This window comes from Halichoeres trimaculatus, unplaced genomic scaffold, assembly GCF_033239565.1.
Source record: "Halichoeres trimaculatus isolate MK-OKI-2021-1 unplaced genomic scaffold, fHalTri1.1 fHalTri1_scaffold_5, whole genome shotgun sequence".
NCBI lineage: Eukaryota > Metazoa > Chordata > Actinopteri > Labriformes > Labridae > Halichoeres > Halichoeres trimaculatus.
In genome coordinates, this window is record NW_027437183.1 from 27,504,980 (window position 1) to 27,517,961 (window position 12,982).

Genomic DNA, 12,982 nt, shown 5'->3' on the forward strand with positions numbered 1-12,982 from the left:
GACATAGAGTCTCTTATTTTTCTAATCAGGTGGTATCAGTGGTATGAGCCGTAGCAGCCAGGGCAGTTTCAGCAGCTTAACACCCAAAGTTGAGCACAACAAGGCAAATCAAGCTCCAATAAAGATCTCATGTGGAGGCAGTATTGTACTTTCAAAAACAATGACTGAGTTACAGAGCAATATCCTGAAGACAGATCCTGTTTTTCTGACATAAAACCCCTTCAGAAATGTCAAGATTAAACCCTGGCAGAGCAATGATAAATGGATTTGGAGCCCCGTCTGCAGCTAAAATTAGACCAGAGAGAAAGTGTCCATCTACGGCCCTCTGGGTATCAGGGGGGTGAAGGGGACAGGGCATGAGGAGAAGCCTGAAACCCATGGAAGGAAGAGGGAAAGACAAGGAAATCAAAGTGAACATGATAAAAAAAAGAGTGTTAATCTGATTCTGGTGACAGGAAATGGTGTGTTCATGTGTCCATAAACGGCAGTGAGTTCAATGACATCATGTTTGTTGTTCCTGGTGGGAAACAGTAATTACACCAGACCATTTCCTGTCTCCCATCGGCCACCTCTCTTCCTGTGCTCAAGGGGCCAAATGCCTTTTCCACTTTGCATGTGTGACTCAGAAAAAGCAGTGCAGTGGTGACTCTTTTTTTGGCGGCGGGAAAGATGGAAGAAGAGCGCATTTGAGGCAGGAATGCACTCACTCCTTTGGTAACAGACTTGTTAAAACCTGAAGAGCAGAAATGTTACTTCCTACTGAGCTTGAAAATAACACAATGGCTGCTCTCTCTGCTCTCCTGACACAGCAATTATGCACGCCTAAGGAATGCTGGAGCCTCAAGACATGCATGGTCTCTACCTTTTAAAATTTCTTTTCCAACAACAGATACTTTCTGAGATGTCTACTGGAGAACAAAAACAAGATCTATGAATGCTATAAATACATAAACAGTATGTGTGATTCTTCTTGTGTGATGGGTGGGGAATGCTTTCAGAAAAATGTCGCTGCAGGTTGAAAGAAAAGGAGAGGAAAGGGTTTACAGTGTAATAACTGCAAGTCGTCCCAACAGGGCTTTAAGAAAACACCCTTGGGCAAACTCATCCATAGCTGGCTGAAATTACAGTTACACTGTGCAGCTCAGCAACATACAAAGAATCCCTGTCTCATAAACCCACCCAGGCAGAGGAGACATGAGGGGAAGGAGGCGAGGCTGAGTGAGGGGGCATGTGAGCAAACAAGTGCGTGTTTACCTGCAAAAATACTCCCAAGTTTAAGATGAGGACGACTAACTGAAATAGTTGCAGAGTAATGCTTCTCTACAGCCAGCCCTGACCTCTGAACTCTCGCCTGCAGAGGAGGGAGTTTCCCACACAGGCAAAACTGAGGCTCATCATCCTGTTACAATGCATCCTGCTTTTGCAACTGCATTCAGAGAAACAACAGGCACAAACAGCGCTTGAATGCACAAAGATGCTGAGACAGAAAATGTCCTGCATGTTATCAGCATTCCACTTTAAATACCCAAGATTCAATATTCACACAAAGCACCATTTTTCAGTCTACGTCCACGCTGTAAACAAGTCTCTACATCAAAGAAGTTGTGGTAACAGGATCTAATATGCCGATTTTGTGCCCCATAAACTTGTTGGTAAACCTCGTGATTGCTGGTTTGTATAGTGCATTTCATCCCACAGGCGCCAAAAAACCCCTTTCACAGAAATCATTCACACATTGTGCTCTAAAACACAAGACACTAGAGTTAAATAAGTGGGACACAGAAAGCATCAGAGAATGAGAAGGAGAATACATTATCCTTTGCACATGTCGCAGCTGGCAAAAAGAGAGGTTTATCCTGTGGTCACATTTCTCTTATTTGATAAAACCAGACACCTGGCACGCTCCACAACACTTGGCACAGGTAGATAAACAAAGAAAACACCTCATTTATGAACACCATGCCAGACTGCTGGCAGGTACAGCACACCAGCGAGGGATATCACCTCTCCGACACCCCTGATGTCACACAGCTGAGGGCCTTTTGGACTGGATTTCCTTTGACATAGTGAGAAAGAAATGGTCTCATTTTTTTACACCTCGGAACAGCTGCAGCACAGACAGCCTTAATCTTTTTTGGATTATGAGGCCAGAAAATAAAGTTTGTTAAAGTTTTCCTTTGAAATTCTTGTATCATTTCCAATGAGCATGTGTCTAATCTTCCCTTGAACTTGATTCAGGATGAGAGACACACTTTTTTTTAGCTTTTTACTCTGAAAAAAAAGAGATTTAGGAGATTTAAAAAAAGAGGTGGTTGGATTTTCCAGCTATGATAAACCTTTGTGGTACTGTCCTTCTTAGGAACACAACCCTTGCCTTCACACAAACACACACACACATTCCCATTGGGACTTATGAGGCCCATATGTGCAGCTGTGGACTGTGTGTGAACCCACAGTGGGAAAGGGAGACGCAGAGAGTGAAAGATGGATGGCATGCAGCGTTGTTTTCTGTTTGCTGTCAGAGAGAGCGTTGCCATCTGCAAATGGGGAGACCACACCAGTGTCTGCTCCACTTGTTTGTCACACAGAAAGATTCTTCAACCAACCCCTGTGTAAACTTTACAACATGCTGAGGCACAGCTGCAGACACAGACAGCGAGCACAGTGAAGCACTATGCTACAGGAGGGTTTTTAAAAAGAGTTCAGTCCTTGGTGAGGCTGCTTGTGTACAGGGTGGGTTGTCTATCAATCAGGAACATTAAAGCAAAACAGTCTCAGACATGATCTCACACATATTTCTTCCACTGACACACCCCATAACGTTGAGAATGAGTAAAACTGGCGACTAGCGTGTAAATGTGAGTGAAATAAACATGTACAGGGTCTCAGAGATGACACATGGTGAACTAATAGAACAAACTTTTACCTGTAAACTCAGTGCAATCTGACGGATGTACATCATGTTCAGATCCTCCAGTATCCACAGTTTTTCCTCCATGTTTGCAAGTGAATCCAGTGGCATCCTTCACACAGATATCCACAAAGTGACTCCCTATTAGAGTTAACGATCCACTTCAGAAAGCTATCCCGCAGGTACCGGGGAGAGATACTTTATCATGACACAGTCCTTATAAGTTACGGCTCGTGCGATCAGTGCGTAAAGCGATGCGTAAAAGTTATCCAAAACAAGACAGCCGCCCCTGGAAAGCAGACAGAGGAGGTTTGGGTGACAGCACAGCCTGCACTGTAATAACCCTCTCCATAAAAATCCCCCAGCCCGTCCACGGCGCGTATTCTTCTTCTTCCCTACTTTCTCTCAGGGCAACAAAGATCCTCTCAAACGCCCACAGTCAACACCCAGCGGTAGCGGGGGAAGAATGGAGTCCTTTAAAATGCACTCCTCCTCTTTGTATCCCTGTGTCCCAACTGTGAATGCCGTCTGTCCTCTGTGTGACAAGAGACCTCTCCACAAAAGGGCATCGCCTCTGCGGGAGTGATCGACACAACTAGTCCACTGTGTGCGCCCTGACGCGCCCCGACTCAGTGTTGCATTAACCCCTACGACGCGTCTCTGGTGATGGTAATGAACTTTTTAAGAGGAGAAAGAGGGGAAAACAGAGGGAGAGATTACTGTAGGAGCCCACACACCCTTTAAACAAATAAATAGCAAATACCACAGCTCCACACAGGCGGAGCAGGGTGGGTGCTTTGTTCTTTTTTTATAGGCTGATAATAAATGGAGAAATTATAAGCGTGTCAGCTGGCGCTCGTCGGGAGGGCGAGAGCACAAATTAACACCAAAAGTTGATTTCTAACACCAAGCTGAATGAGAAAATCTGACTGGCTTCCCATTAATTACCATAATTACCATAATCATAACACAACAAAAGATTCAATTAGAAATCCTGATTCAGAGGCAAAGCGATGCTGTAATCCACAAAGATCAAACGAACGCGCACATGCATTTGTAAAGTAAAATGTGAAGCTTAGTAGGTCAGGGGGTCACAGACATTTGGCGAATGTGAATACATATTTCATGGCTCAGGTCCTTGGTATCACAGATCGCTTCAATCTTTTATTACTTAAGCTTTGAAATATTTATTTAAGACCCTCCCAAAAAACCTTACCTAATCCAACCAAAATTTGAGCATCCAGATGATGCGCAAACTTAATGTTAAGTAGTGAGATCACTGAACAAAAATACGAGGATAATTTTTAAATGGGGAGAAATGTCCTTTCTGATAAGAAAAAAAGTCTCCTCTCAGTTGTTTGGTCGTCAGTTTCCTCTGTCCTCAAAAGAAGAGAATCCAAAAGTTTACTCCATGTGAGTCTCAGACATAAACTGGACTGATGCTTCCGCTTTGGTGCTGTGGGAAAAGTGGTGTGCAGACAGACAACCTCCTCAGAACAAACACGGCGAACAGAGATTCAAACTCTCATCCTGTTCCCCTCTCCAGCGCGTCACTCCTGGACCGCAAACAGCTGTGTGTTTGTGTTTGTGTGTGTGTGAGTGTGTAAATGAGAGAGAGCGAAGGGGAGGAAGGGAGAGCACGTGTGTAATGTGTGTGCGTATCACTCGGTGTGAGTCGTGGATGAGAATAAGCAAGGCAAACCACAAGCCCACCCCTCTCCAGGAAACCGGCGTCACATGGCGCACTGCTCGCTAAGGCGCATGAATTACAACACACATTCTTCTGGCATTCAGCGACACACGGGGGGATTTCAGAGAGTCCCTGATTTCAAAAGCTAGTCCCTGAGAAAAGTATCACCCCTTACTTTTTTTACAGTTAGAGAAAAAATATTAGGATTTTACATCACTTTTAAGACCACTCCTCTCCACTCAAATACCCATATGACTCCCCATCACTCTAAAGGCATGTTCTCAAAACTTCTTCACTCAGGAAAACAGTGAAAACATAGGATCTGTAAAAAAAAAAAATCCCTTTCACCTTCAAGGAGAGGCAGAGAGCAGCCAGGGGTGCTGGTAGCAAAGCTGCCTGGGTCATTTCCCCAAGAAAAGCCTCCACCCTAAGAGTTTAAATCACCCGACTAATCTGTCGCACACAGCAACATACTCACACCCAGAGAGGAGATTTATTGTTCTGGAGGTGGAAGGAGAAATAGTTGAGGTGAATGCACAGAGGGAGAGGGCTTGCTGAACATCCAACTAGTCTGCGAAAGTCTGTGTGAGTATGAGTGTTTGTGCAGTCTGTAATAGTCACTCTGAAAGTGGATCCTGTACGCAGCTGCACTGAGAAATTTTCACTTAACCAAGAATATAAACTCTTTAAACCTGTTCAACTGGGCTTACCTTTCTTGGTTTATGTCAGTGTTTTATAGAGAATGAATAAGAAACGTGACAACAGCTCATTTTCCTGAACCTACATAATCCGTTTAGTCTCTCTTATTACACCTGCAGCGTCCCCATGCTGCAGGGAAATCTCTGTACAATTCAACAGACACCTCATGACAAAGCCTCCAGGCTGAAAAGAAGCAGACAGAAAACAGCTATTATCTAAATGACAGGGCACGTTGGGAGGCTGGCAGGCTGGCAGGTAGGCGGGCGACCAGCTCAAACACTGATCATCACAGATCCTTGGCCGGGAGCCACAGAGGACAAGTCAAAATCAGGTGTTTAGAGGGCGGAAAAGCCCAACAGCTTCAGGCCTGGCTGGGATTTTGTTTTTGTTAAAGGGTGATCAAGCACCGATGGAGCAATGCTTCAGCAGCTCGTGGCTAAAGACTTGGTCTAACTGTAGCGAAGCCAGGTGTGCTAATTGGCTGCCATGAGGGAAAGAGTGAGTGAAAGTAATGAATTACAAAGTCAGTTAATCTGGTGCTAATGCTGAGGTGGAAACAGGAGCAGGGAGCAAAACACTGCAATAAATCACCTGCGACACCAAGAGATTAGAAACTTTGGACTTTTGGAAAACAAACACGCAGAGTTGCATAATAAGTTCTGAAGGGGTTGTATTGCTTTCAAAACAATAGCCGGTGTGTTTTCTTATTTTGGGACGGATGTGTGGAGAAATACTGATAACTTCCTTCCTCTTAAACCTAATCAGCTGAAGGAAACAAACTGGAGCCAGAGCTGAACAGTACCCTGTCAGTCTGCGATGATACATCGGACAACATAGGAAGGATAGAAAGAGCATTGATGACATGTTTTTCTTTACACCATTTCCTTCTGTGTGAGGCTTCAAGATGAGATGAGTGTGAAAGAGTTGCACTTATTTTCTCAGGTTAAAATTCATTGTTAAAGGTCCCATTTCATGCAAAAATCACTTTATTAAGTCTTTTAGTGAAATTTGTGGGTCTTTGGCTTTCCTCCCAGCCCACAAAATGTGATATTTAATGACAAAACCTGTACTTAGTAGTACTTGTGAATGTAAAATCCTGACCTAAAATGAGCTGTTTGGAATATGGGGATTTGCTGACGTCAGCTATTCTATTTTTTGACCAATCAGGAGCAAGTCTGACCTGATTGGTCCACCAGAGCAGATACCCCTGAACCCTCTCCCCTGCCTACTCTTGCCAAAGTTAAAGAGCCATCACAGCTCTGTTTTTGGCTGTAAACAGCCACATAGTTCCATGCACAAGCTTCACATCTTGAAAGAAGACAAGACTAAGTGTCTAGAGTTCATTTATCAAGGAAATGTGACAGCTACACTCAGTAAAACTGTGCATGTATGTGCTAGTCACTTCTGGCCGACTGCTTTTCCAACTTTGGACAGTACAACAGAGGGCTAGCGAATAGACTGGTCCTGAATCCAGGCGCATTACCAACCATCCGCCAACAAAACTGGGATCCTGGAAATGTGAGTATTTTAAATGCTGTGTGCTGTGGAGCATATGTAAGAGCTTTTCCTCAGTGTCCCCCCTGTCTCTGTGTTAGCTTCAGGATGCTAACTTTAGCTGCTGTTACCCTGTTGTTTTAGCCTGTAATGTTACGGTAAATGAGCTACGCTGTTTTCTAAACATTGTGCACTCGGAGCTCGTGGCGCTGCTCTCAGTGACGCTGAAGAGCGGGGCAGTATCAGCGGTGACTCATTTACATATGAAGGTCACGCCCACTAAATCAGAGCATTCTGAACAGAGGGGCTATGAGAGCCTGGAAACAATGCTGCTGTGCTTGATTTATTGGCTTTTTGGACCAAAACATGTTACTACCATTTCAGGAAGACATCAATGATACATATTAAACTGCAGAAAAAGAGCAGAATATTGGACCTTTGAGGGTCATTATTCAGTTATCATATTGATGGTGATTATTCTATATTTGTAACATACTTCCTAGATCCAATTTGGCAAGGCTTATATTGTAAAATGAAAACAAGATTTCAGATGATCAAACAAGCGGTAAACAAAAAAAAAAAAAAAAAAAGAAGAATATGTCTTTATTTTTTTAAATCATTGTGTGTAATTGTTGTGATAACTAAACAGATGGTCTGCTGATGAGATTTGTTGATGACATGACTGGTTATAGAACAAATACATCAGACAGCATCTTAAACCATCATACTAGCTAACTTTGCAGTCCAAATAAGCTTTAGCTATTTCTGCTCTGCCTAGCAAAAATGCAAATGCCAAAAATGGCATGGAGGACACTGATACATGGTTGTTGTAAGCACAGGAGAGCACAGAACTGAGTTAAATAGATTTTGGACAATTATGGACTGGCCCTCTGTGACTGATATTTGATGTAAATGTCTGAGTCAGTATCAGACCGATATCTGATACCAAGATCTGATCAGTGGGATCCTTAGTATAAAGACAAAATTACACAAAAAAGACCCTATCTGTAAAGAATGACACTAAAACTATTCACCAAACAAAATATCAATCTGGAAACAGGAGCAACACTAAGAGGGTTTGTGTGATACTTTAAAAACTGTTATAACACGCAGACAATTACTGTACAAATGTTACTATCAAGATTTCACCAGCAGATAGCACTGACATGTTTGAGCTGTATTTCTTAAGAGTCTGTGTCTCATTGTAGAGTCTGTGTTAATGGGTCAAAAGCTAACTTTAGTCTTGCGAACAGTGTAGCATAGCTGTGCAGGGAAACACGAGAGAGGGCCCCAGGCCAGCTGGGCCCCAAACCACAACAAAGCACCCCGACTGTCATCTAGACGCAAGCTGAAAACTAAGCCCCACCCACAGATGACTCCTACTCACCCAGAAAGAGCTACACACACACACACACACACACACACACACACACACACACACACACACACACACACACACACGCGCACACACACACACACACACACACACACACACACACACACACACACACACACACACACACACACACACCTAAAAAAACACATTAAGGCGTCAACAAACACTGTGAATCATGAGAACATAGCAAACACAAACACCCACAAAATGATAGGCAACAAATGCAGCTGATTTTGGTTTGTTTGTCTGATCATGATCTGACAAGAAAACATTGTCAGATGTTTCACACAGATGGTAAATACAGAGTATTTTTACACTCTAACAGGGTTGACAGTACAAAAAAAACAGGAAGGGGGAAAAGGATACCCCTCATCTGACTGAGTATCCATAAAGATTTTTAACATAATTGTCAAAAATGTACCCTCTATGACCTCTTGAATGTGTGAATTAGCAGCTTCTTGTCATCCTTAATGAAGTTTTTTGGGTTTGTCTTTAAAAAACAGGAACAATGTGAAGACTTAACTTCCTCTTGGAGAATTATCTGTGTTTTTGCTTTCATTTTTTTTTAAACCTCAGATAAACTTATCAGTTTGGGTTTCTATTTGACATAAGACATGTTCAAACACGCTTAGATTAGCATCATAAAGCAAAGGAAGTACACAAAGATCTCAAACTTAGCTATAAATGGATAACATAAAACTTCTGTTCCTGTTTGCTGTTGTGAAAAAATTTGGGGTGATAAAATAGCAACAGACTGGCAAACCAGAAACATTTGGAAAGTTCCCCTGCTTGAAAAAGACTTGGCCTCAAAAGATTTGAATATCACAGGACTTGGATTACACGGCTGTGTTATGGCAGGCGCGGGGTCACATCTGCTTGGCGTGACGACAGCCGTTTGTGAGGAGCTGTGAAACCAGACGTATCAGCGGAGAAATCCCCCTGGAGGTCACCACTTCTCTGTTATGGAGCATGACAAACCTGCGCTGACAGCCACACAGTCATAACTCTGACACAGAGACGCTCTAATGACATCAGTAAATCTCAGCCAGTGTCTACCTTGTTATTAGGTGAGTCAGTGACTGATCTTACTCTTCTTTTAGATTAGACACAGAGGGTGTTATCATGATGCATTTTGTTAAGAACGTTCTGCTCCAGATACACGATCTTAACCTGAGTATGCGGGAAATGATGCAGAGCATAAACACACAAATCATACAGCTGGTACTCTTCTTCTCCTGGAAATTAAAGAACAGGATGGATGTGTCACACTTCATCTACTAGTTTAAAAAAAAAAGCAGCAGGAGAGTCGCCCAACTTATCATCAGCGATAATAGAACAGGGTCTGTTCAGCACCTGGATTGAGGAACCATCTTACTTCTCTGTTTTATCCTCACCAATGAAGGAAAACCTGGCTCTAGTGCTCACTCACACAAGCACACACACACACATGAAAAAATGTGAAAAGCAGAGTACTCTGGCAGCTTCCCAGAATCATTGCTGACTCTCAGGATCGCTACCTCAGCCGGTCACGGGAGACTGCAGCATCTCATCACTCTGAAGAGCCGAGCAGAAAACTTACTTGTTAAGCAATTCATCTCCATTGATTTCTACCCTCAGGGGTGCGGGATGTGCAAAATCAGAGGAAGATGTGTGTGGATTTAAGTGGAAGTGCACAACAAGCTCTTCATTCTGTATTTAAAAATGTTAAACTACTAAAATGTCTGTAAGGTAAATAAAAAGAGAAAGTTAAAGCCCTGACAGAAAGGTGAAGAGAAGAGTAAAGGTGAGTCTCTCCTCTTGGGCTGCTGCAGAAGCTGAAATGGAGCAATGGCTCCCTCTGCAGGTCAGACACAGAAACACAGGAAGGCATGCAACACAATTCAAAAAAGAGGCAAAGATGCATTGTGCTCTACCAGATACTGCTACTAATGATAGTTTTCTGACATGTGTCTGTATCAATGTGTTCAGATTTTCTAATGAGACTAAGAAAGAGGAAGAACTTGCTGTAATTTCTTTCAAAGAAAAAAACAGACATAACAAAGATACAAAACCAAGAGACAGACAGACAGAGACAGACACAACAAAAGTCATTGTTCCATTTATAAAAAGCCTTGCTTCAAAAAACATGAATTTATTTGCGCTGAGGTCATTTCAGCCAGACCGGGAAAAATGTTTTTGTAGAGCTTCCAGCAAAGGCTGCTGTCTGTAGTAAAAGTCTGCCTCAGTAACATTTAAAACAGAAGCCTCGTATGTAAACGTCTGCAGAAGCAATAAAAAGTCCAAACATCTGCAGAGGAGGCTTCAGGGGGGAGACTGTAGCTCAAACTGACAGGGAAAACATCTTTAAACGTTACTGATTCCTGCTCAGCACAAACACACGAGGAGAGAGGCAGTTTAATGAGATAACAGAGTGAACAAGGTACTGAGCATGATGTCAATATGAGAAAATCACTCCGCTCATTGATTCTGTTTAATCCACATTACCAGAGACATCTCAGCCAAACCCTCTCATGTTTGCTTTTATTCCCCTCGTTTGTTTGGGAGCAGTGATTCAGATCAGGTTGGAGTTTAATTTGGCATAAAATTGTTCATTGTGGTTGTTTACTTTGCTTTCTAGAGGAGACCGGAGTTTTTGTTGAACTTTGTCAAAACAATAAACGCTTAGTCATCAGCAAAACAAACATCCCTCTGTCTCAGCAAGACTTTCAGCAGGCTTCTCTCTCAGCAAGACAACTGAAAACATATTACATAAAGTTTGTAAGGCCGGTTTGCATTTGCATGGCTGATGCCTTGGACAGTTAATTAGCTAAGAATTTTGTTAAAAACTCCTCACCCTGAGAACAAATACAAACAGGATTTTTAAGCTCTCAATGAGGTGTTTTGACATGTTTACTTTTGTGTCACACAAACCAAGCTGGGGAGTTGAAGCTTGAAAATATTGCATTCAAATGCATGCCAACTGTGAAACAGTTGTTTTTCTCTATTTATTTTCACTTATTTTTACAGTTAAGAGAGCAAATTTCCAAGTTTAAAATTTTTTATGTTTCTGAGTATATCTAAAGTGTCTTGATTGTGATGCCTGTGCTTTATTCTGCACCTCTCCCTGTGTAGACAGCTGTGCTTAAATTCAATGTGGTATTTATCATGATCCACAAATGCTTTTATCTATGATTTTCTTGATATGATTGTTACAAGGGCTGTCTGGCAGTTTGTTTTCATAATCATAATTAATAGCTCAATTTCAATCGGATTTAGTATCATATTAATAATGTAAGGCTTATCAATTTTATTTGGGAACCAAATTAATGTAATGCAATTTACTTTATGATCTTGACTTTTAGATTTATTATTTCAATTAATGCTGCACTGCTGTGTGGTCTGAAACCATGATTAAGAGCATGGAGACATCTTTAAAGTGCATTTTTTTCAGTGAATGCTGTGTCTGTTTTGACATATTTTTCAAGGATAATATTTTGATGGTGAGGTATATGACTAGTCAAAGCAGAGCAAACTGGCTCTTTTCACAAAGTTACCTGCAGTCAGTTACCATCCTTTTAGAAGTTTTATCCACAGGTCAGTGGGAATTTGTGTTTTATGAACCCTATATATTTAATTGAAAGCATCTATAAGGATGGGGATTGAAAACCGGTTCCTGTTAAGAATCGACAAGAAATGTTCCAATCAATCTATATTGATTGTAGCCTTTGTGCTTAACGATTCCCTTATCAATTCTTTACATCGTGTCGGAGCCGCAGAGCCTTACGTCGACTAGTCTGCTGCAGCTATCTTAGCTTAGCAGTTAGAAAATGTTTCCCAAGAAAACTCTGATTCAGGATTTTCAGCTTGAAATTTTTCTGAAGAACTGACTTCATAAAGAAATGTACATTACTCTCTCTCAGGAGATTCATATTCAGTACATTCAAAATGGTATAAATCACCTTATTCACCAAAATAACAAAATAGCGCAAGCTTGATGCTAAGATATATGAGAAACTGCATTGATATGCTAGCAGTTAGCATACATCAGTATAACTACAGCTTCAGAATAGAATTTCAACTTTCATCACAGAAACATATCACATCAACTCTTTGAAAAAAAATACTGAGAATCTCAAATGTCAAAAGCCACCAGGCTAATGAAAGGCTCATGGCTGACTTCATAACTGCAGAAAGCTTCCAAACAACTTAAACCATTGCTATTATCACTTTGAGACACTAGATGGCCTACTTTAATTATTAATATATTACAACACAGTACATCAACGCCACATTGTGTGTAATTTTTACCTGTTTCTGTATAATTATGCCCAGAAATATCCAAACTCAGGGACCAATTACATTTTATTCACTTACAGTATAAACTCAATTAAATGTTGTTAACACAGAAAACCTGTAAAGCTACTTTTTGTACCAAGAAAATTCACAACAGGAATTGATAAGGGAATCGATAAAGAATCAGATCAAGCAGAGCAAGCAGAATCGATAAGGGCATCAGTATTGACAAAATCTTATCAATTCCCATCCCTAAGCATCTATGTGCATTCATGGCATCTTGCACAACCTCAGCACCAAAATTACAAAGCATCCAAATCTACATTTTGGAACATCTATCAAACCGATCCTCATCAGATTCTTGAAGTACAGGCAATAATAGCCAAGTAGCTCTAGACATGATAAAAAGAATCGCTGAATCAGCAGGAACAACGCGACAATACAATCAGATCTGACAGCACACCGTCTGCCACTGGGCCCAGTAAACAAACACATTAAAACAGGGGCTTGCTGGCAGGAA

General features: G+C 41.6%; 1 protein-coding gene across 3 annotated transcripts in view; it reads right to left on the bottom strand.

Moving 5' to 3' along the window:
* The window catches only part of rtkna (rhotekin a), a 69,351-nt gene that overhangs the window by 45,123 nt on the left and 11,246 nt on the right, over positions 1 to 12,982 (bottom strand). The window contains exon 1 of one of the 3 annotated variants that reach the window (XM_074670535.1): positions 2,927 to 3,806. The exons of the other annotated variants lie outside the window; for them this stretch is intronic. Within the exon in view, the coding sequence (XP_074526636.1) occupies positions 2,927 to 3,022 (96 nt within the window). The 5' untranslated portion in view covers positions 3,023 to 3,806. Of the gene's footprint in view, positions 1 to 2,926; positions 3,807 to 12,982 lie in introns of those variants that run through there. 3 annotated transcript variants of the gene reach the window in all.